General features: G+C 37.5%; 1 protein-coding gene across 5 annotated transcripts in view; it reads left to right on the top strand.

Annotated features, from left to right (window-relative positions):
• Nucleotides 1–25,160, top strand: part of COL4A4 (collagen type IV alpha 4 chain) — a 69,618-nt gene that overhangs the window by 36,789 nt on the left and 7,669 nt on the right. For all 5 annotated transcript variants that reach the window (XM_068691582.1, XM_068691584.1, XM_068691583.1 and 2 more), the window contains 22 exons: nucleotides 997–1,069; nucleotides 2,341–2,447; nucleotides 2,884–3,067; nucleotides 3,853–3,921; nucleotides 4,954–5,058; nucleotides 5,557–5,775; nucleotides 6,494–6,655; nucleotides 7,292–7,462; nucleotides 8,444–8,587; nucleotides 9,271–9,378; nucleotides 9,630–9,808; nucleotides 10,815–10,878; nucleotides 12,213–12,287; nucleotides 12,700–12,807; nucleotides 13,141–13,248; nucleotides 17,347–17,418; nucleotides 18,209–18,337; nucleotides 19,761–19,868; nucleotides 20,709–20,864; nucleotides 21,546–21,644; nucleotides 22,859–22,990; nucleotides 24,400–24,516. In XM_068691582.1, coding sequence (XP_068547683.1) covers nucleotides 997–1,069; nucleotides 2,341–2,447; nucleotides 2,884–3,067; nucleotides 3,853–3,921; nucleotides 4,954–5,058; nucleotides 5,557–5,775; nucleotides 6,494–6,655; nucleotides 7,292–7,462; nucleotides 8,444–8,587; nucleotides 9,271–9,378; nucleotides 9,630–9,808; nucleotides 10,815–10,878; nucleotides 12,213–12,287; nucleotides 12,700–12,807; nucleotides 13,141–13,248; nucleotides 17,347–17,418; nucleotides 18,209–18,337; nucleotides 19,761–19,868; nucleotides 20,709–20,864; nucleotides 21,546–21,644; nucleotides 22,859–22,990; nucleotides 24,400–24,516 — 2,689 coding nt within the window. The remainder of the gene's footprint in view (nucleotides 1–996; nucleotides 1,070–2,340; nucleotides 2,448–2,883; nucleotides 3,068–3,852; nucleotides 3,922–4,953; nucleotides 5,059–5,556; nucleotides 5,776–6,493; nucleotides 6,656–7,291; nucleotides 7,463–8,443; nucleotides 8,588–9,270; nucleotides 9,379–9,629; nucleotides 9,809–10,814; nucleotides 10,879–12,212; nucleotides 12,288–12,699; nucleotides 12,808–13,140; nucleotides 13,249–17,346; nucleotides 17,419–18,208; nucleotides 18,338–19,760; nucleotides 19,869–20,708; nucleotides 20,865–21,545; nucleotides 21,645–22,858; nucleotides 22,991–24,399; nucleotides 24,517–25,160) is intronic.

The following is a 25,160-nucleotide window of genomic DNA, read 5'->3' as shown; positions in this document are numbered from 1 at the left end:
CTAAGATGCTGCATAGCAAAGTGATGCCAAGTAGAGATTTTTTTTAAATAGCTGCTTGTGTGCATGAGATCACTTTCTTCAAAAATATATTTGGATATGCTTAGCTTTATAGCATCTGCTTTTTTTGGGGGGGGGTTGGTGGGAGGGCAAGGGGGAGTTGTTTGGGATTTTTAGATGGCAGAACTCTTTTTCATACATTTAGAGGAATGGCTAAACAATAACCCATTTTTACAACCTTAGTGGCCTTTTACTTGTGTGAACTAAACAAGGTAAAATGTATTTACCCACATATCCTGTTGCACAATCGGACTCTCACAGCAAGGTGATATGCAATCCAGACTGTTCGGAGAGCCGAGGGCACAAATCAGCAGAAGAGTGAAGAAAAGCATTTTTTCCATTCTCTAAACCTGGCAAGTAATAGACTATTCTGACAACACCAAGTACTAAACTAGATGCAGATGATATTTTATACTGGCAGCGTTGTGGGCTTTCACTTAGCAAAAAAGCAGCACTTAACCAACTGCCACGTTCAGTAGCACGAGGGCAGCCTCATCCAGCAGTCACAACACTCCAGAGAGATTTCCTTCTTCCTTAGCCTTGGTGAATCATGGGTCAAAATCTGCAGTGGGAAGTTTATGAATTGTTAATTGTTTGCATCTTAATATTCTTGCATTTTCAGTCACAGCTGAATGAGGCCATGGACCCAATTCTTCCAGTGTTACTTGGTTTCACACAGTTGCATCTGTTTGCATTTGGTGGCAGTCAGGCTGAAAATGTCAGGTGCCATTCCCACAACTCTTTATAGATATCAAAAGAGATAAAACAGTGAGTTTTTTGCTTTGTTGGCTTGTTACCTTAATTAGTCTGGTTTGGGAAACAATGCAAGAGCAAGAGACAAGTAATGTTCCCCTCAATTCCCGTACTGCTTCTTTTCTGGAGATTAAATGACTTTTTTTTTTTTTTTTTTTTGGTGGTGCTGGTGTTGTCAATGGTAAGGGGACACCTGGTTCTGCTGGACAACATGGTGAAAAAGGAGAAAAGGGTGACCTAGGAAGAGTTAGAATAAAAGGTAAATACATTTTTTATCCTTTATCCTTTTTGTTTCCTACCCAGTGCCTTATATAGTGTGAGACAGACACATTCATCTGCTCTTTAAGTCATTATTTAGCAAGTTACTGAAACCTAGAGGTCACATATAACCAAGACTGCTTGCTTGATACAATCTCTCATTTTCTTTTTGCTCAACACAAGGTCAACACAATTTTTTGTGCTTTTTACTTAATAGTTCAGCCATAAACTAGTTGTAACAGATTGATATTAATGCTAACAAATGACTTTGTATCATTCAACGGATAATCAGGGTTTTACAGAGGTCTGTGTAGCAAAGACTAAGCAGAATACAATCACTGTGAAAGTATGAAGAAATATTATCATATAAAAAGGCACCTCCTGAAGTGTCATATGTCAGTATCCCAGCTGTTATTTCCACTTAAACAACCAAAATTCTTGGGAAAAACTCACAATCTCAGTGGCCGTTTGAATTCCTACTCCTCTTTCTGAAAAATTGCTTTTGAGCAGGCATTGAAAAGAAACAATAGGCCACCAGTTGCACAACTGAAATTCTTGTAACTAAATAGATCAAAAACTCTCCACAGTTATGGTTATAATTTGCAAAACCAAAAGAGAAAGAGCACAGCAAATTACAGTAATGTGATGGGAAAGCTTAGTTACAAATGCTACATTAATTATTGAAACAAAAAAAAAGTCTGTCTTATTGTTTGTGAAAAGTTAGTTTAGCTTTGGATGCCTGTGTTTATTTACAGGCATTGGAGAAGGGCAAAGCATTTGCTGTTTATTTATAAAGAATTTCTTGACACAGCAAAATGAATTTTTGGGTTAGAATAGTACTATTGTCCTTTATGCAAAAATTACATTTTAATAAATATCAGTCCAAGAGAAATCTGGAGAGAAAAGAAAGAAAAAAATAAAACAATTAAAACCTTTTGGGAATATTTGTGCATACTGATTTCACTGAAATTAAGGATCAAACTCTGTCGATTTCAATAGCACAATGTTTTCACTCTGTATATAACATGAACAGAAGCCACATTCTTCCAATGCCTGTAAACACATCTTTTACAGAGACCAAGTTGTTCCACGAGGTGTCCAACTACGTACTGCCTTCCTAAACCTAAATTACCTCATTTAGGAAACCAGAATTCAAGAACTGAAAATTGCCATACAGATCCAGATATGATGAATGATTACCCTGTGTTTATTTAAGCAGAAAATAAATAAGAAAACATGCTGTAAATATTATACCTTTTAAATTGTTTTAAGGAATAAAAGGTGAAAGAGGTCCTACTGGGGTTCCAGGATTTCCAGGCCAAAGAGGTAATGACGGCAGAGATGGGGATTTAGGATTGCCTGGGGAGAAAGGAGCTGAGGTAAGTTTGACTTTCTCAAGATTTTTATTTTTTTTTTATGTCAGTTAATATAGTGTCTTAAGAAAGGCTAGCTCTTAATGAAAACTGTCATCGTATTCCAAATTTGTAGCAGATTAATCAGTTTCAACATTTTCTGTTAGCCTAGATCAAAAATCTTAGTATCCATTGATAAAAAAGATTTTCTTGGAAATACTACTGTTTATTTTGTTATTTCTAGACATAACTTCTGCATGTACTGTGTCAATATTATGGGATCAGGAAGAAACAAAATCTGCCCTCTGTTCCTATTGCCTTTGAATGTTTAAAACTAATAATGTCATATAGTTACATGAAGACCAGAGTTTCTCCAGTTAATTTTCTAATGTGGCTTTTGATAATCAAAGAGAGGAAAGGAATCAGGTTATGCTATTTCTTATTAACAGTTTATTACTTTTAGGGTGATTCTGGAATACCAGTGCCAGGTGATAAAGGAATCCCTGGAGTCCCAGGACTCCCTGGAGTAAAAGGACCAATAGGATTGCCAGGTTTGGGGATTCCTGGCCCTCCTGGAGTCAGAGGTACCCCTGGAGACTTTGGTGATACTGGTAGCGTTGGGCCACCTGGTCTAAAGGGTCAGAAAGGTAATTTTGAATATTTACTTTAAAAGCCAAGCAATGAAAAAGCATGTTTGATAGCATCCATTACAGCTTCATATGTATTCTATACAGTGTTATTCATTTATAGTAAAAATCAATTTTGGCAAGCTCAGTGGTCCCATGAAGCATGGCTACTGAAAGGTACAAAACTGTCAGCATTTAGCAGCGCACACTGGTGACTATATGAATCTCAAGGGGCCTTGAACCTGAATTGTGTTACTTGCACACTACCAGAGGAATTAATTGCTGGAGTGAAGGCTACTCCTGTGTATAAGGATTTGCAGGGCAATGCTTTTTTGCTGAAGGAGCAGGAAAAGACAACTAATACTTAAGGCATGGTGTTTTTGTTTGTTTGTTTACAAAAATTCCCTACCAAAGAAAGATATTTTCACTGATTGTCAATATGTATAAATCAGAAATGTACATAGAACTGAGATGAAAATACCATTTCTTTTTCTTTTTTTTTTTTAACAGACTCTATTGTAAAGACAAATTTCTGCCAACACAGACAAAAAATCTTTGTCTTTATAGAATGCAACTGTATTGCATCAACTTAAGTCATTACCAAAATTCTGTACAAAATAAGTGGCAAGAGAAATACATTTTAAGTTTCTCATCAAACCTTAAATAATGTGGAAATAACTATAGACGTAAACAGACCTTTCTCTTTACGTATCTGGCTGGTTATTTCCACAGAAATATTAGAGTAAATGTTCAGACTATTTATTCTAAAATCAAATAGACCTATTTCTTTGTCCCTCTTGCTTCAGGTGAGACTGTCTGTATTGTATCACCATCCCCTGGAAACCCAGGTCCCCCAGGTTTTAAAGGTGTTCAAGGTATGTTTACAAATGAGGGAATTTTTGTTTTTATTAAAAATAGAGTTTTAATTGCTAATTAAAAAAAGAAGCTATACTAAAAAGATACACTAAGCATTCTGTTTTTTCAACAGATAGATGTCTCAAAATGTAAAACAGCAAATGCACAGGAATTTAATAATCTTTTACAACCAAGAGCTAGACAGCTGCAATTTGCGTGATCAAAATGTGTGCAGATTGCCTCCATAGAAATGGCTACATGATGGTATGATAAGGAGGAAAAAAGGGTGTGCTTGGCAAAAGATATGGCAAGTCTGTAATTTCTAAGATAATATTGTACATGGCAAGTTGCAAGTGAGCCCTAAAATCTCAATACTTATTACTTCCCTTGTTCAACTTAAATTCAAAGAACTCATTCAGAAACTGTCCAGATATTGCTTTGATCACCTCTGAAACATGTGAAATACCACAGAAAATCATGATCAGAACAAATGGATTTTCAAGTTGTCCCTTCAATGTGGTATTACACAGCTCCTTGATATCAGCATTGTGAGTGGTAGCTAAATTCCATACAGACATGAGAGAACAGAGATTAGTGTATTGAGTTCAACTGCATGATTCCAGAAGCAGATAGCACAGAAGAATGTGACTTGACAACTGTAATTTTGTCAAATTACTAGGTTACTAATTTTGCAAATTTGTAAATTTACAAATTACTAGGTTACTAATATTTGACAAATTACCAGTAATTTGTCAATAACTAGGTTGCTATCCTCTAACGTTAAAATGTTACAGATGTTTTTTTCCTAATTTACTCTGGTGATTTGCAGTCTGCTGTTTATGGATTAGGGTACAACTCCATTTAGAAAAAACAGCAGCCATAGATTTGGTTGTGACTTGGGTGTTGGATCTTGTCTAAAATGATAGAAGTGTATGAGTTTACTTGTCTTCAGAGTACATGAATCTGCAGGGAATAAAGATGAAATGTTGTTTCCTTAGGTCACAAATTTTAGAGCTCTATTGGGTTTTGACTTCTTTTCTTTCTGTTTCCAGGACCAAAGGGTTTAAAAGGACTGCCTGGTCGTCCTGGACCAAATGGCTTTGATGGGCAAAAAGGCCAGCGAGGCAGACCAGGAGCTGGAATCCCTGGGCCAGAAGGTGAATTTGCTTTTCTCAGTCCAGGGGACATGCTGGTCAAGCTGTAATGCATATATACAGGGTAAAGTAGCTACTGTGGTGGAATAGAATTATATTTCAACCAAACCTAATAGAAGAGGAATCTTTACCAGCGTCTGTCCTTTCTTCTAGCAGGTACTGCAGTGACCTGAAGTTCATTGTATAGGGAGGAAATAAATTTGGTGTTATAAATTTTCTCAGAAAACTGAGAGTAACTAGTATAATTTTAATAAAGGAATTGAACAAAAATGATAACACACAAGATAGGTGCTGCCCTAGAAAAAATCACGGTCACTTCCCACAGGAATAATTATCTTCTTCTTTCTTCACGTATTATTAGCTGTAAATGAAAAGTCTGAAATTTTCTGTATAATATTTTTCTTTGCGAACTGATAATGTAATTCTAGTTAAATTTGCATTTTAATATTCCACAGTTTTTGAAAAAAAAACAAAAAACAACTTTTGATATCATACCAACAGGCTTCCGAGGCAAAGCTGGTGATCCTGGTGAGGAAGGTGAAAGAGGATCCACCATTAATGGTAAAAATGGTGCTCCAGGTCCACCTGGCCCAGACGGTCAGAAAGGTGTTCCAGGTGATACTACATATGGTCCTCCAGGAATCCCAGGCAATAGGGGACTGCCAGGACCACCTGGTGCACAAGGAGCAAGGGGTGATCCAGGCATTCCTGGGCTTCAAGGTACGAAAGATTTTATGAAGCATTTCTACATAGTCAAAGGAGAAAGTCTGAGTGAGGTTATTGGTGATAACATTTAAACCTACTCTTGTCTGCATCCTGTCTGCATAATGGTGACTATGTAGGGTATTCGATATTTTTACATTCACGTTGTCACAGTTAAGGTTGATCAGCCACTGAGGAGATCTGAACTGCAGGAGGAGGAAGATGCCTTTCCCCAGTCTGTGCAGTAACAGCGTAGCTTCCTATTGTTACTGCTGTTACTTTCTGCCTACAGGCCATCTGTGCTTAGGGTCTCTTACTTTGGTCTACAGACACAAAGATAGTCCCTGCCTCAAATTGCTTACTCAAATCTAGAAAGACAGGCTAAAGGTGGGAGAACATGCAGGGAAAGAGAGGTGAAATTCTTTGCCCAGAATTATGCAATATAATCCTGAACAATATTATATTGTACAATATAAGCCCTCCTCACCTATAGGTTAGAGCTGAATAATTGTTCTTTAAAGAAGGAAGCTCTCCACAACAGCCAATTCTAAATTGCAAAAAAGATCAGTTTTCACAAAGTATGTAAAAGTTGTAGGACAAGTGAGATATTCCAATTACTGAACATATAATTTCAAAATTGGAGTTAGGAATTCTGAATGATAGTGAGAAATTTAAGGGGAAGATTTTACAATGTTTTTTTTTTTGCTTGTTTGTTTGTTTGTTTGTTTGTTTCCAGGGCAGCCTGGTACTCCAGGATTTCCAGGTGCTAAAGGTTTTAGAGGCCCAGAAGGCGATATAGGAGCACCCGGCTGTCCAGGCTTCCCTGGTCCACTGTGTGACATGGGATTACCAGGGCCACCAGGACTCAGAGGTGTCATAGGCCTGCCAGGCCCTCAAGGTACGTAGCATCCCTCACAGGTCTAAGCTTTGCACGTCTTTTCTAGCAGATTTAACCATGTGGTTTTTGTGGCTAGTATGACAAATACTTCCATGGGGGTTGCTCGTTAGTAGAGGTGTGTTTTGTACATTTCCTATAACTTGGGGAATGTATAATATGTTCAACTCAGATTTCATCCAACTCTCCATCCCTTCCCATAAATACTGATCCTTAACGGACCAAATCATAATGTGTTTACTGTAAAGTAATAAAGAGAAGAGTTAATTACCTTATACTCTGTTGTCCTGTGTAACTTAATTGAATTCCTGGTATTGCTGTGATAATTTTATCTTCCTTATTCTTAAGCTGAAATGTTACTTCAGGAGAGTTAGTAGACATGTATATTAAAAGTACTTAGCAATGAAAAGTTGGGATTTTTCACAGGGAACTTCTACTGATACGTCTCTGACTAAAGAAATATAAGAAAACAAAATATTCCAAACGAGAATCTAGACAGAGGCAGGACTTAGCATGGTGGCAAAGTTTCCGAGTCATTTTGCTATGTTTGATGATATTTATCCCTTTCTACTTTTTAGATACAATTGCTGAATCCTTTTCCAACGTTTATATACATAGAATAAAAACTGTTCTTTTCAGGCTTACCAGGCTTTAAAGGTCAGAAGGGAGATAGGGGCCTAGCTGGGCCACCTGGAATCAAAGGTCTCAAGGGCTCTCCTGGCTCACGGGGCCCCCCAGGTCCTCCAGGCTCCCGAGGACTTCCAGGACTTCCAGGTGATAATGGACCACCTGGCTTCCCAGGACAAACAGGTATGTTAAACATCCCGCAAAACATCTCGTCTGTAGCATCTCTTGTACAGGGAGCTATTTTTACTGTTTTTAAAGCTAGGAAATACTTTGCACTCTCCTCCCTTTCCAGCTTCTAGAATAAGATCCTGCAGCAAGGCAGAATCAGGAACAATAGAATCCTTTGTTCTTTCTCTTATAATAAAAGCAAAGGGATGGAAAGAGGTTGATACACCTTGATGCATGCTGGTGCACTGGTTGTTTTACAACACTGACACTTTTCAGTGTATTATTTACTAACTATTTGTAATAGTTTGTTGTTATAAGAGCAAGATACTTTTTATTACCTGCAGGCTATTTCCTTTGCTGATGCAGTCTGTAATTGTATTCTGTATCTAGAATGTATGCTGATGAGTAAGTGGAGAAATGGATTCACATTGTGTCTAGTACTTCTGAAAATGTGAGAAATTGTGCCACAAAACTTAAAAAAGTACTTAGGTATGAAAATAGCATTGGAAGTGGGCATTTACATTCATTTTAGATCATATGTCCTTTACCGTTCACAGGAAAATGGCTGGTCCAAAAGTTGAGGTGCACTAAGGCTGGAGTAACCTAGTTAGCTGGGTGTAGATTACAGGGTTTGCTTAGATTTAAACTAAAGCTAAATGTCACTGAAAATTAAAAGAAAGGGAAAAAAACATAAAACTTCCAACTTGCAACATCAATTATCTTGAGAGTTAGCTGCTTTAGTAATAAGAATAGCGTTAATTTATGGGGGAGAGGGGGTGGTACAGGAGGAGTAGATGTTTGCTTCAAGGCAATCTAGATTTCAAGACAAGTTTGACCTTGGCATGAAGCCATGCTTCAAGTATTGGCTCTCTAGCTATGATGATTTCCTTACGAGTCCTTGTAAGCCTCCTACCTTTTGCTTTATACTCTTCTTTAGAATTTGACAGCAACAGCATAGCAGACTGAGTGTGTCAATAAAGCATTTAATATTATCAGGAAGCAAAGGGATCCAAGGACCCCAAGGATTCCTAGGACTCCCAGGAACACAAGGCCCAATGGGAATCTCTGGTGTTAAAGGTGAAGAAGGAAAAATGGGTCCATCTGGGCCTAGTGGAGAATGTGGGGATATGGGAATGAAAGGTTTGTAAAAATCTGCTTCACTCTGTACTTTTATTTATTTCTATGATTAGTTTTGTTAAGACTATGTTTGGTATAGATTTACATTTTCTGCTTGGTATAAGTGTATATTCACTTGTTTTCAGAGATACTAAATCCAGCTCTTGTCCTTTATGAATGCATAACGAAAACTAAAGAAAAATTAATGGCATAGAAATCAGTGGATACATTTACCACTGTAAATCAAAACACACATAAGAATCACTCATTCAAACAAACCCTGAATTTTGTCCTGTACATATGAGAAACCAGATTTTAAAAGTTTTCTGTCATATTGTCTGTGTTCAATCTATCTAAAACATACAAGAAGTCATCTTTATGAACATTAGTATGGAAAAGAGAATAACCATTTCCAAGGTGTATTCAGTCACAGACAATACAGTGTAGACTGGAAAGTAAAATTGCTAACTTCCTTATTCCAGACAACCAGGAAGTAATTCTGATTTAATATCAGCTGAGTTACTCCTGAATTAACTAAAAAGCAAGCAAAAGAAAATGAATTTTGCTAGCAGTGAGTCTTCTCAAACAACTGGTATCTGTATTAGTATTTCAAGGCTTCCTCTGGTAGAGAAGTCCTCAGTAAAAATTAATTTTCAGGATGTGTCATTTATAAGGATTTACTTACATTCCATATGTTTGGTTCAAAGGTGAAAGAGGACCTCCAGGAGACAGTGGCTCCATTAACATTCGGCTTGAGAAAGGACAAAAGGGAGAGCCAGGCTTTCCTGGTGAGAATGGATTTAGAGGTGAAAGAGGTACGTTCATAACATAAAGCTGTGCACACACACATTCATCTGATTTCATAATAAATGGTGTGTTTGGATTGATAGTTGCAGTAATATCCAGCTACCTTACTGTGTTTATAGATTCTTAAGGTAGCAAACTAGTTTCTTTGAGCAATTACTAAGGCAATACATGAAGTGTGAAAGCATAGCCATATTCAAGATAAGGGTCAAATAATTGTTTGACCATATTGGTCATTATCTTGTTCTGCAATTAACTTCAGGTGAAAAAGGCAATACTGGTTTCAGAGGTGCCCCAGGATTTCCAGGGAAGAGTGGTGTCCCAGGACTGCCAGGTGACCATGGTGACACTGGACTGATGGGGTTTCCAGGATTACAGGGTTTCCCAGGACCAAAGGGCTTCAAAGGAATGACAGGGTTCCAAGGACAACCAGGTGACCAGGTAAATTGGAAGTAACAGTGCCACAGAAATTACAGTTACATCTTTACCAACTCCAAGAAATACGATGGATGCCTGTATTGTACTTACCCAATAGATGCTCCTCCTGAGAGGAGATTGTCGATGCTTCAATTACATTTTGGCAGAAGCTATAGTCAGGGTCAACAAAGGGCGTCTCTCCCAGCAGCATGTTGTGATTTTGTTATGCTGCCACTTGGTGGAAGTTCAGGCTATACTTCACTAATTAGAACAGCACAGGACTGAAGTTAATATGGCTTCTTCTTTATATCATGCTATGAGGAGCTGCCAAACCAACAGACAAGGAAAAAAAAAAAAGACCTGTGCCCATACAGACAGCTTGCACCAAACAGAAACCAGAGAAGCCATATTGCTCCAGAACAAATATACAAAAACACATGTCCTATATGGGTATGAGGTTACATTCTTCACTAGCTTGTGCATTAGGTAGATAGGCAATGAGATTACATGAAACAAATCACAGTTCATTTTTGGTGTAGGGACATATCTTTGCTTAGCTTGTTTTGTGTTATATTTCTTTGAAGAAAGAATCTTCTTTGCTGATCATAGGTCATTATTTAAAAGAAAAATAGAGAAATCTTTACATTTTTACTGTAATGTCACAACATATTTCTCATTAATATTTATAGTAAAATTGGGGGTAAAACTCAGTAATATTTGGTATGCTGTTGTGGTACCTTTTATATCAAATAACTCAAGCCATCTGTGAGGAATTCAAGATGTTCAAGCCAAGTGTTAGCATAAACACATTCAAAATTATTAGCAATTCTAATCTAGAGTTTCTTGGAAGTATTAATGGTCAGTGTTTGATGTAGCAAACAAAATGCTTTTCTGTTGAGCTAAAGATACAGTTTTGCTATTTGTATTGATTTCTGGTCTGTTTACTAGCATATGAGAACCAAATGTTCTTACAGATCATTCCTATTATGAATATCATAAATCAATATATATATTTTTTGCTGTTTATCAGGGTGATGTCGGCTTACCAGGAATGCCTGGAAACCCAGGACTGACTGGCCCAAAAGGATCTAAAGGTTCATATAAACATGCTTTTGTAAAGATCCATAGCGTTATGTTATATATGCTTTCATATATGGAGAGTACTCACTAGACATTAGAAAACAGGACAGAAGTGAACATAATTCAAACATGAATAGCATTACAAACAAGTCTGACATGAAGGCAAAATTTGCATTTTAATACATTTATAACAAAATTTTTATTAATTTAGAAGATAAAACTATCAGAATTCATGGAGTTTCAAAACTCCAAAAAAAAAAAAAGTACAAACTTACATATCTGTAAAAACAGTTAAACAAAATGAGAGAAAATACAATTATTTATGGTATTATGCAGATAGATAGTTTTTAAAATAGTACAGCAGGATTTATCATTACTTTTACATCACTTATTTTCCAACAATTTAGGCTATGATTGTTAATTCCTGTAACATCTGAAAGTAACAAAAATCAGGCAAAGGTTGTACCCATGTAAGCAAAGTTACTCTGCTCACAAGATGAAGTTTTGTATCTGTATTTTTTGTGTAGGTAGAGATTACTCTGACAAATTTATAATACTTAGATTTTTTTTTAATATTTCAACAAAATACAAAATGGTGTCGTCCATGATATTTCAAATTTCCTTGGAGCGTGGTTTCATTACTAATAAATAACATAATAAAATCATTGCCAGGAAAAAAAAAATGTCAAGGGGACGGGATAAGCTCTTTTTCTCAGCTACAGTTTGCATTTCTTCAAATATTCAACACCTTCTCAGCCAGGGAATATATTCCCCACCCCCCACCACCCCACCCCCCCAAAAAAAAAGCAAAGAATAAAGGTCTGTACAGAGAATATAAGACAAAATCACTTGCAATTATCGACTCTCTGATAAAAAAGACTTTCAGGGCAAACAGAAGTTGCTGTGCTGGCTTAAAGTCCCCAGTTAGTCCCTAAAAGGTCTTTACTGAGTAAATGGACTCATGCTGTACGGATTGTGCAAATTCTAACAAACCTATGTAAGGAGCTCTTTGTGTTTAATAAAGTATCATAGGGAATTTATGCTATCTTTCATATTCAGTATATGCTGTCAGTATTGGAAAAATTCCCCCCCCCCCTTTTTTTCTCCTTAGTGGGAAATTTACATGAATATTGACTGGAGTCATATTAAATACAAGCTGAGTTAGTACTTCATGATAGGATGAGCTGTCTGCTAATTTCCATGTGCCAAAGTATTTTTGTGTTCTCTCATTCCCTTTTATAGTTGTTATATCTATGACTAAATTATCAGATATTAAAAAACTGTCCAGCTTTGTATTCATGGATGAAAATAATACTTGTATCAAATGAAAGTCACTGTACCTTAACAGGCAAGAGAGGTGACCCAACTCTTCTGCTTGGTATACGTGGTCAAAAAGGGCCTCCTGGAGACCCAGGATTAACAGGTAATTCCGTCTGATTAAAGAAAAAAATGGACCTAAGGAATTTTCTGTAAGCTTTGTTAGTGGAGAGGGAGCTCTATTTTCTGTAGGCATTGAGTTGTATTTTGCACAGTTAGAAGCCCTGGGCTTGGAGTGGCATCACAGTGTGCAATATGGCTAGCACAAACATAAGAGACAGAGACTGGTATTGTCTAGTACAGCACTGGAGAATACCCCAAGACCTCCCAGAATACCTGTCTTGTCTATCTCTTGCTAGCCATTTCTGCTCTTTCAGATATCATCAGAGATATCACTGTAATTCATTGCTAATAAATAGATGCAAGGGCCTGCAGGATTTGAAAACAAAACAAAACAAAAACAAAAACAAACACAGAAAAATCTTACTGAACTTTTATATTTTATATATTTTTTAAAGGATTCTGTGGGTTACCTGGAGAGAAGGGTTCAGCAGGTATCCAAGGACAACCTGGAAGACTAGGATCCAAGGGCGAGTCTGGATACCCAGGAATACCTGGATTTCCAGGTAATGTCAAAGTTTTAAAATTAGTGTGATCTAATAGCTCAAAAGGGGTAGGCATCAGGAAAACACAGCTGAGGAGGCACCTCTGTTGAGAAGGCTATAGAAAGGAGAGGTTGTATAAGGCTTGTACTGAAAGTTATTTCAGTATTTGTAGACAGCAGCAGTAGAGCTAGCTCAGAGTTTGACAGCAGATACATCAGTTCTTCAGGCAGTCCCATATGCTTCCAGGTACCTCTGAATAATATAGTGTGCTAAATTGTGTAGGGAAAAAAAATAAATAAATAACTGTTCAATGGATGTGCATAGTCAAGGATTTTTTTTTTCCTCCATTCTCAGGAGCTCCAGGTCCTCCAGGATTGCCAGGAGAACCTGGAGAAAAAGGGAAACAAGGACTTTTGGGACCTCCAGGATTGCGAGGATTAGCTGGATCGCAGGGCAGGAAAGGTAAACAGCATACGGTGTAGTTCTACTGGTAATGTGACATCACCATATGTTAATACCATATAAAAAATAACAAATGCTACCTCACAAAATTGGACTATGATCCAAAATGAGTCAAGAAGAAGAAAGAAACAGATTCTGGCTCTCCTAATGTAACTGATAGCAGAAGTTAAGGAAAGGAGAAGGAGTTTGCATTAATTCAGATGTTTCACTTTAACTTCAATTACACTGTGTTCTACCTTTTCACCATGGAGTGCCACTGTTCCTCTACAAAAACAACAGAATGCTGTGGACAGTTTCATCCACAACAAACTGTGATCATAAGATAACTTGTTTTGTTTTGATTTTCTAAAAATAAATAAATATATATATATATATGGTGGATTTTATGTAGGAATATTTCACCAAAATCTGAAATTGTAGTTTTAATAACGATTGTTACATTTGGGTTGAACAGCAGCTCATCTGTATAGTTGTTGGAAGCCAGTATGCCATTCTGAGTATAGTAAAAGTTAATATTGAAATCATAAGCTACAATAATGTTTTATAAAGAAAGATAATCAACTACAAAATTTGTATGCCCTCTCTGCAATAATGAGCTTCCTAACCAGATCCTGGGCAAAGAAGAATATTAATGATAGATATACAGATACCATAGTAAAGTAATAAATGTGACCATGAAAAATGGCTAGGGAGGACAACAGATTCACTTCAAATTCAGACTAAGGATAAATTGAGAAGGTTTCTTAAAAACTACTGAAAATTTAAATGAAAAATGGAAGTTTCAGATTACTTGCAGAAAGTAAAGGGTGTTGCTTTAAGCTGTTGTGACAGACTGCTTGCTGGTGCATAATTTGCAAGAGAACATTTCATTGTTGCAAACAGTATTTGCTGTAACAAAGGCAGAAATCTGCAATGACAGGGATGTCTAAATTGAGAGAGAAAAATTTGTCTGCTGAAAACTTCTTAGTAAAAAGATGGACTCGTTCCATCTTGCCATGAGTGGTCAGACACTTCTCTATTACACAGAAGTTATCCCAAGTCCCGCGAAGGAAACATAACAAATTAACACATGTGCTGCAGAGGGAAAAGTTCTGTTCCAAATAGAAATTCATTAGAGACCAAGTGGCTTGCCTGCCTTAGGATCCTATATATTACCAGCCAAGTTGAAAAGAAGGTTAACAGCCTTGAAATTATACTCAGTAATGAAAACTGAATGGAATTAGTATTCCAGTTCTACTGGAGAATATATCATATGCTGTTTTTAATAAATAATGTAGCTACCATTAGATGTGAAATGGTTAATTGGCCGTTCCTTGTTAAGGACACAGCCTTGTTAGTCTAATTGCTTCTCATTTACATTAAATGTCTCGTGCCTGAAGAACTTTTAGATTAAAAAATGTAGTTAAAGGGCTTTTAACCAAAGCATAATCACATTTTCTTTGTTACAGAGGCAGTTTTACTAGTTAAGGGCTCAGTCTGGCAAGTCTTACTTGTGTGAGTAATCCCTCATGAAGCAAGTAATATTGAGAACATCGGCATAATTACTTGTGTGAGTAAAAGCTGAATTGGGCTGTAAAATGCAGAATAGTGGTTCATACGTAGGTCAGCCAATTCAGCTGTACCTAGAAGTATGGGACTAGAGCAATCCAAAAATCTAGAAATACAAGTGCTGATATTATAATGGATTGTTGGCAAAGGTGTCAGAAATTCCCTGGAAAGCAAGTAAACCAAGCCATCAATCTTGACTGAATAAGCTAAAGATCAAAAAAGTTTTAAATGGTGGACAGGATGCCAAATGTTGTTAGTATTTCATAATCATTTTAAAATACCACCGTTAAGTTCCCTGGATTGGCATGCAGCTCTCACATAAATTTGAAAATGGGAATATTTTCAAGACAAGCTGGCTACAGAAAGCAGGACTGAAACTTAAGAAACTTAAGAGCAGTGAATTAAGGGCACAGAAGATACTACAGGTTGGGTTAGGAGTATCCCATACTATAAAAGGGTATTACAGAGTATATCATCAATGTGTTATGGGTTTCCAAACAACCTTTTGGATTTAAATTTTCCCAGACCAGTGTTTGCTGTTGGCTGTTTTTGTTTGTTTAGTTTGTTGTTGTTGTTTTTTGGCTGATTTGGATGCCATTCCTTTGTTATATTTTAACAACAATAATTTGGCACTTTTTCTGAGAATAAAGCTCCAAGATTTATATTTATTATTTATTAAAGAACCTTAGTGAACTTTTATTTGTCCTTTCTCAGGAGACCCCATCTTTGAACTAAGGATGTTTAAATTTGGCAGGTGAACCATATGATGAAGGGCATTCCTGTTAGTGTTCCTATGGCAGTTCATCCCTGCCAAATTTGACCGGTTTAGAAACAAATGAAAAAAATATTTCCATTCATATGTGCACAGTACAGCAATAAATTCGTCTATGATTTATGCTCTGGATAAACAGCAGACTTTGATGCTGCCGACATGCTGGGATCGAGCACAGGAACTGAAACAGAGAACCTACATCTTCTATTCTAGGAAATGGCTAGACAGGGAAAAAGAGAAATAATTCCGAACTGTGGAGAAAAATGCTGGAAATGGACTGGGAAACCTACATCATAGGGAGAGGAACTGGCAGAAGAAGGAAATTAGAGATAAGCAGCAAAGGTAGAAAAAGAACAAGAGCAAGTTGTCAGTGTTGTTCCATTTCTTGCAGATCACTATCCGCTCTAGTCTGTCCCACTCTGGCAGGAGAAATGTCACAATGCCACAACTCTATTCCTCTGTCTGAAATCTTTGTAACCTGTTGCCAAGTGACCCATCAGTTTTGTCAAATCTGGTCCTATCACCAGGTGCAGCCTTAGCATGAGTAACAGATCCAAATATTGCATTCTCATTTCCCTGGCAAACATCCAACTGATAGGGCCCCCATCTTGCCTTCCCAGTTTTATACAAAAAGCAAAGTATGAGAAAACACTAAAAAAGATTGCAGCATTCAGCACTTTTAAGATAGAAACCATAAAAATACAATTGATTTCACCCTGCATTTTGTAATTTGTGATTGCTCCAGTTTTAAATTGTAGCTGAATGCTGAATTCTGGTTTTGCCTGGACAGGAGCACCATAACATAATTCATTTATTTCTCAAGAAACAAAACCATAATAATCAGGCTGAGAGAGGATTTTTAATCGGACTTTTTGACTCAGTTCTGGAATATTTGTAATAAACCAGGCAAATAACTACTGCAAAAAAAATAATCTCAGATTAGTTCCAAAAGATAAGGAAAAATTGAGGTAGATTTTCGAAAATTGAAAAAAAAAATTAAAAAAAAGCTCAGATGATAAAGCAAAAATTATTTTCAACTAGCACAAACAGTAGTTTATGATCTGGTCATCTAAGTGAACATTGCTAGCAACAAAGCTGCTATATGCTATAACATGTCAAGATCAACCTTACAGATGTCTAATTCTGTATTTTCAAAGACTTTCTGCTGTTGAGCTGAAGAATTTTTGTAGCAGTATGATGTAAAACAGCATGGTTTCCTTCATGAAATCTGCAGGACCAGGAAAAATAAGAAGACAGGTGAAAAATTTGCTTCTTTCTAGTGCAGCTAGATTAAATTGCATTTACATTTATCTTCATGTAAAGAAAATGTAACGAAGTTCTGTTTTTCCAGTAATTTTATGTAGATCTTCATTCTAGTCTGTAGGTTATTACAGGGCTATGCAGTGATAAGATGACTAATGTTGGTAATCACAGGCAGCAGTAGTACTCTAGCCACAACCACGAGGTTCAGCATAGAGTAAATCAGCCCACAGTGAGCTTCCTGCTGCTAGCTGCAATGTAGAAGTACCTAAAGGTTTAAAGTGTGCGTTTTCTGGTTACTTTGAAACAAAACTGTATTATGATTGCCATTTTCAGGTTTTCCTTTTCACATTGCACCTGGGTGCTGCCATCTTGATCTCTTCAGTTACCAATAGGAATCAAACTCAGCAAATGTCCTGCCTTGATCCACAGTGCATTGTCAACAAAAAATGCGTAATTTTTAATTGCAGCTTTAAAGAATTATTTTGGCACTCATTCATGCCTGCAATACCTCTTAGGTCTTCCTGGACTGCCTGGACTGGATGGCTTGGATGGACTAAAAGGTCAAAAAGGTTCTGCAGGAGCTCCAGGTAAAGAATAGAAACTGCCTTGAGGAACAGAAAATACATTCTTGAATGACTAAATGCACAAGGAATAATGCATATTATTTTGATATTTGCCTTGCCCAGAAGAGATCATTAAGGCTCAAACTAACCTTTCAAACAGAATCTAGTGTGCCTAATGACAAACCTGTAGTTATTTGTGAAGAAACCTTTAAAACTTCCATTACTCATATAGTTTTGCTGGAACATTTCAAGGCTATTTATACAATGAAAATGTTCGGTGCAGGAGGTGGTTTTTTTTGTTTGTTTGTTTGTTTTTTACATGTAAAAGGTAAACTAACAAATTGAAAGGAGATATGAAATCCCAGCCCCATTAAAGTCAATGGGATTTGTAGTGCAAACTTCAGAGGAACCAGCTTTTCACTTACGCTGATCTATTTGCAGCTTTCAAAAGGTGCTTTTGAAGCAGTATTTAAAAAACAGAGTGCTCACCATCTATCAAGAAATTACAGATTTGTACTGATAGAAAAGTAAATTTATGACCCTGCAATCAGTTTACATTTCAAATTATAGGTAATAATGACACTGTATAAAATAAACCCTGAAGAACAGCCTTAAAGCAGAGATAACTTTCTTCAAAAGAGATGACTAAGGGCTGTACTCAACAAAACTGTATCCAGCTCCCAAGGGAAATCCAAAAGAAAACAGTGATAGGCAACCCTTGTAAGGAGGAACATCTACAGCTGGCATTTCTATCCTGCAAATCTGTATTTGTACTCACTCTAGACATTATGTACATAATTGTTTTCCTATAAAGGTCAAAGTGAAACAGGGCGCCCAGGATACTCAGGAGAACTTGGACCGAAAGGTGACAGAGGTGAACCTGGATGGCCCGGTATTTCCATTCCAGGCGCCCCTGGAGAAAGGGGATTTCCAGGATTCCCAGGTAAGAAAGGGTTTTCTCCTCGGTGATGCTCTGCAGAACTGAAGTAAAGTTCATAAAGGCTCTTCCCCAGGTTAGTATCAACATGAATATATGCACAGGAGATTCGTTCACTGACATCATTCCTATTGCAAACATTTATGTTACCAGAGAAGAAAGAATGGGAATAGAAAATGACTTGGACACTCAGGGAACTGCTAGGTGGAGTTGCCTCTTGGGAAAAAAGTACCTAAAGAAAGAGTACAGTGAAGCTGGTAATCGCAGAAATACAGTATATCAACTATTCCAATGTAAATGCAAGATGGAACTATATCACAAGACTGCTAAGATTAATCAAGAGCCTTGGTGATGTAGGAATTGCACAGAAATAGGAAAAAATTGTGAGAGACGTATTCAAACCCAGCTGGATGCAGTCTGTGCAAGCTGTTCTAGCTGACCCTGCTCTAAGGAGGGAGTTGGACTAGAAAGTTTCCAGAAGCCTATTCCAGCCCCAGCAATTCTGTGATTAGAAACAACATTAGTTTTACTCTATCAAACCTTGCTACAGAGTCACATAACAGGGAAAAAAAAAATCTAGCTGAGATGAACTCTGGTGAAGTGAATTATTTTAAGATGAACACAGTTTTCTCAATTCAGTCAGCTACTCGTTTGTGAACTGAATGATGTGGTTGAGAAAAAAGAAGTTTTATTCCAAGATGTACTAACATTGCTTGAGATTAGATGGTCAAGACCTCCCATGGCATACCGTGTGTCCAGCTGTGACAGTTTAGGGAGAACTCACTAGAGAGTAAATGGATGGGTGGAGTTGGAACAAGCTGAAAGCAACTAGATTTGTTTTCTTTAGAAAAGAGAAGGCAGCAGAGTGCAACACATGCTAAATGCCTTCCAGTATTCAGAAATGTTACCCAGAGGATGGTAACCGATAACTTTTCTTGCCTGACACATGTAAGACATTTTGCAAATGTCTTAATTTGCAAAAATCCAGATTACACGTCAAAAAATACATTTAATGCTATAAAGTTCATCTTGTTCACTAAGGTTTTTAGGAAATGACTGAACTCACTTTTCTTAGGAATAGTCTGTGGCTACTTATCCTGCCTCAGGCTAAATAATTTTCTAGACCTCTATTGCCTTAAATTTTTACCATTTATTTGATTGCTAGAACTCAAGAGTTTATTTGTGGCAATGTGTCGATGTATAATGATGCATTCTTTAGTTTAAGTAGATTTAAGAGAAAGTTTTGAGAAGATAAATATTTTCACATATATATTGTCTTCCCAATCACTGGTACATTCAGTAGACAAGTGAGAGCGTACATTATCCTCTGTCCATGACACTATGTCATCATTCTTTTGGTTAGTAACTTATCTTTAAGAAAAACACACTTACTGTTTTTGCTTATGTTTATTTTAATGTGATCCCTTAGGTATAAGAGGGCCTGTTGGACCTGCTGGACCTATGGGAAGATCTCCCAGTAGTGCCCCTCCCGGTCTTCCAGGGGATCAAGGACCACCTGGTTTAGATGGCATCAGAGGTATATAAAAAGAAAAAAAATCAATTTTGTTCATTTAAAAAATCCCTGAGGCTGTTAGAAGTCAGGTAGGTTTGCTGCCTGTGGAGCAACATTTAAAAGCAGATGGGAAACAAACCAATCAGTCCTGCAGTAAATAAACAGAAGTGAACACTGGATAGATAGATCACCAGAACAAGGATAAATTCATGTATCTCCAGATACACTTTTCTGGCCTATATGGTAATTCTGTACAAGTCCTGTTGCTACAGCAGGTCTTTGATTTCCACAAAAAACAAACAAACAAAAAAAAGATTACTGACTTTTCTAGCTAGCAAAAAGCATAAAACACATTGTCCATAGACCTGCCATTGTTTGTAAACCCACAAAAAGCTTTCCAATCAAAACATAGCCCTGAGAAAGCTAAAACTGGCAACCCTTTTGTAAAGATTTATATAGACCTTAGTTCCTCTTTCTGTAGACACTGGTCCTCAAATGGAGTTTTTTTTTTTTATTTTTTCTGACCCATTCCTTACCCAGACCAAAGACTAATAATAGGGGTGGAGATAATAGGGGTGGAAGGATAAGCAACACTATAATAAACAGAGAAACACTGTCTCAGTGCAGGCAACAGCTTGCCACCTTTTGTTTGCACAGAATCTATACATTTTGGGAGCTATTCATATTATGCTTTCTTTACAGTGCCTTAGAGAAAAGCTAATGGTAATATATCCAAAAACATGCAAGGGTTGTCCTATGTCCCAGCAGAAAAAACTGATAGATTTTAATGGAACGTTACTATTTTTAGATGTTTATTATTTGTGCATTAAGAGCTTTTTTAAAAATTATTATTTTTTACTGTAGGTCAGCCTGGTCCTCCTGGTCCTCCTGGAGAAACCATCTTTGTGCAAGGAGATCCAGGCGACATTGGTATTCAAGGGGCACCAGGCATTTCTGGGCAGCGAGGGCAACAAGGAGCCAGAGGTCCTCCAGGGAACCAAGGACGAGAAGGCCCAAAGGGTATGATCAGAGATGTTTTTAACTAGTACATGCACTTAGGCCCAGCCTTGTGCAACTGAGCCTCATGCACAGGGGATTGCTGTTGGACAGTCTGCTGTGGCCTGATGGAAAGGGTACAATAGATATTTCTTAGCTCTGTCTTCTTACTTACAGATACAACAGGGCTGCAGAAGACTGTCAGAGTAGCCAGGTTTGTACGTACTTCTTCCAACAAATATTGGAAGAGTACCAGACCAACCTGAGATTCTGAAGTAAAATTATAATGTGATTATTCTAGATAAAGTAAACCTCGTCCTGTCTACAGTGGTCTTGGGGAACCATGGAAGCTGCAGATGTATTTGAAGTAGGTGTCTCATATCTGCCCCATATCAGCAGTTTGCAGCTTTCAACAGATTCCTCAGTTTGAAAGCAGGGATCTGAATGCTGCTTCCTCCACACTGTACAGTAGCCCTGCCTAAACAAATCGATTCTGATCTCTGCAAAAAGAAAAGTCAAATTTTAATTCAGTTCAAGACTAAGAAGAGATGTGAAAAAGATGCATTTCTTTTTGCAAGACAACAGAGTTTAGCTGTCTCAAGCATATTTTTTTTTTTTGTTACTCAAGCAGTCAGACTTCATCTTATTTATGTGTTCACCTTCTTGGAATGCAACTGTGCAATTGTATAATTGTTTTCTTTCCAGGTCCTATGGGAATCCATGGCCCACAGGGTCCACCTGGTGCTGTAGGACACCCAGGAGACCAAGGTTTTCAAGGGAAACCTGGTCCTAAAGGTCCCACAGGTACTTATGAATTTGTTGCTCATTATCATTCAACTGTAATGATGATATTTGTGTATACATGTAAATCAATCTTACTAATGTTTACTTGCATACAAACAATTCAAGCAAACTTAGAAAAAATCTAAATTGATTTCTCATTTGAGCCGCGTAAGGATTTGTGAACTATGTATTTATATACTCACATATGTAGTTTATATATTTATCACCTCACATAATTGATTTTGTTCTCATTTGATTCTTTACTCTAATTTCTGTGTCTGAAACTTGTTTCCTCTTACACCACAATGGCTGCAATCTACTGTCCATTTTTCACATCAGGTTTCATTGGTAAGTTGATGACTATTGATTATTCATCTGGTCTTCCTTATGTATAGATGTATTATGCTCTTATTAGAAGGTAGTCTTGGCTTGGCTGTTAGGAATGATAGATAATGCCACAACAACATAGTGCTAAGCGATTTTTCACATAAATAGCTAGTGCTTCCAAGCAGACCAATATCATAATAATGCTACACTGATATGAAGTCTTGTGCTAAGACGTCAGTTAAGACATGCAAAATATCTTTATTTCAATTTATCACTTCTATTGCTGTTGCCACACCAGATAATTTCTAACCAAAAAGTTGATAAAAGCTTTAATCCTACCCTGGGTTAGTACAGACACTGAGCTCTTAATCTGACTGACGTGATTCTGATTTTTCTCAAAAAATATAAATAGCCAATAGCTCCTGGTAACTTTCAGCATGAGTGGCAATTCTTCATTATCGTTTTAAATGGGCATTGTGGGTTAGAAGAGTTAGCTCTTTTCCTTTGGCCTGCTTGTTGAGGTTTTACAGCCACAGCAGAGGCAAAGTACTGTAAATCTTCACATCTGCTAAGGTGTTGGAGCTAAAGTTGGGTAGACTTTATGCTTTAACTTAAATCAATTTGGGGCACATTAAAACAGAAACTGTACACCAAATATTTGAAACATGCCAGCTAGCATATGCTTGCTAACACATGCTTGCCATGCTGTTAAATGCTGTTCTTAAAGACGAAGAGTAAAATTAAAAGCAGTGAAACTCAATAACTCGAGGGTTTAAAATATTAAAGTATACGCTTGAATACCAGAAACAACTAACATATATGTTTAGTTTTCACATGGGAGCTATTACCCATTTTTGTTGTTGTTGTTACTATTTTAATCTAATTTACTTTCCTATTACATACAACAGGTGACCCTGGTGAACCAGGAAGAATAGATGACTCATGCCCTACAATTCCAGGACCTCCCGGGGAAGCGGGACAAAGAGGAGATGATGGCTCTATAGGATTATCAGGGCCAATAGGTCATCCTGGACCCCAAGGTAAGCTTGCTTTTGAAGTCTTGGATGTCTATTTTGGCCATTTAGACAAGGAACTGCAAAGGGTTGGTGTCTGTTTCTTCTCTGTCTTTTACCCTGTCGTCTCTTCCCCTTAAATTAATGGTCCCCAGAAGTATGTAGTATGCTGGTTAATGCTGAGGGTAATAGACCAATATGGCTAAACCAGGCTACCTGAGCCTGCCTGCACTACATTCTCTTTTCCTAGGCCAGGGAGGGCAAAAGCATCACGCACAGTTCAGAAAAATAACTTCTTCAGATGGTGTTTTTCCTTTTGCCAACAAATGAAAAGTAACACTTCAAACGCTCTCCATATTTTAGTATTAACAGGTGGTTTGGCCCAGACAGGTTATATTTGGAAGATTGGTTAGCATAGCTTTATGAAAGTCCTAAAAAGATACCAAAGTCAGAAGCTGCTATGTCTCTGTTAGAATATGAAAAATTGTAGCAAAATAAAACTGTCCAAAGATCTCAGAAAGAAGTAATGAAAGACTGACAACTGAAAAATCCTTCTGATAGATGAAAACAAGGGTAATGCAGGTGCTGATGAATCCAAAAAAGTCACCATCTTCAGAAAAACAGCGTAGCATATCATCAAAGTGTCGTCAGTTCAGACAGTGAAACCCTTCTCTGGTTTTAGACGTTTCTTACTCAGTAAAGTTTATTAAGTTTATTGTGTTGACCATACTTTGTATAACAGTAATCTGGCAAGTGTAATTCAGATTGTGTTTAAAGTAGCCAGTGAGCAGAACCATCCCTATCTGTGCACTGTGTAATGAGATATCTGTTACTGTCATGACCACACTTCATTAGCATTACCTGCTAATGTATATAAATGTTTGGATATGTGAGGAATATAAAGGTGAGGCTATAAAGAACCTAAAATGCCTTTATCCTTTCCCATGGGATGTAGTCCAAATCAGCTGTCCCTCTCTGTTCTGTAAATACTTTAATACATGCAGTGCTTCACTGTAAGTTCAGTAAATTTAAAGACTTAGTGGAATTGAGTCCTAAAAGATGAAGGCCTGCCACAGGATGAGTTGTAGCACATTACATGGTACAGATACTGCAGTTCTGCAAGAGGCTTGTCATTATAATGTTTGTCAATGGCTTGATTTCAACTGTAAATCACACAAAATTTCAGAGAGAACAAAAAACCTTATCAGCAGTTGCTGTTATTGAACACCCACCTCCAAGCTACTGCTGCATTCACCAGGAGAGTCAGCTGTAAAGAGAATTCCACCACAAGGCAGTTCTGCTCCGCTCTGTTCCTTGAGTGTTGTTTCTTGGTGGTGTCGGTTCTGCTGACGGGCCCTTTGCATGCCTGTGTGTGCTTAGACAATATGTGAACATTAAATACAGGCATATGAAGTGCATATTTTACATTTATCTAGGAAGAAAAGGTGAAGAAGGGTCCTGTGGACTGCCAGGTCAAGATGGTTTACCTGGGGCACCTGGACCACCAGGTGACCAAGGGCATGTAGGAGAGCAAGGATACACTGGACCGCAAGGTAGGAATGGTTGCTTTTTCCTTCCCGTTTACCACCCTGGGATGGAGTAAGCAGAAACTTCTTCATTTTGAAAATAACTTCCCTGATGTTTTTGGGTAGTGATGGCTCCAATTCAGAAAACTGTTGCAGGAAGCACGGCCGAAAGCACGACAGACACCAGTAGAGTCAGATCATGCTCCATTTTATTGCCCAAATAGCCTAACTTTTATAGTGAACTTAACAGGGGCGGACAGTGTTTCACACAAGATTATTGGTCAAAAGCACTCAGACAAACAACTACAAGAAAACAACCCCACCTGCAAGAAAACAACCCCCTTGTGATTAGCAGTCACATAGACATTGTCTGTCGGTTCGCGGCTGAAGGAACAAATGCAGCCAACTCAAAGTGAGTGATAAACCACAGTTCAACGTTATTGTCCGGATAGCACATATTTATACAGATGATTATAATTATGCCTACTAGTCACTCGCTGATTCGCTAAGCCTAAAAGTTGCATTTTACAAATCCCTCCTACTTGCAGTTACAGCTTCCTCACTGTTCCTTAGCTACTTCCCTGTACACAGTTCCTCTTTATCTCAAGGACACTCTGACCTTGTTGCTCGGTACTTTTCCACTCCTCTTGGTACTTTCCCCCACTTCAGTT

This window comes from Anas acuta, chromosome 9 (genome assembly GCF_963932015.1).
Source record: "Anas acuta chromosome 9, bAnaAcu1.1, whole genome shotgun sequence".
In the NCBI taxonomy this organism is placed as follows: Eukaryota; Metazoa; Chordata; class Aves; order Anseriformes; family Anatidae; genus Anas; species Anas acuta.
Note: the sequence above shows the minus strand (reverse complement) of the source record. Positions and strands in the feature narration are given on the sequence as shown.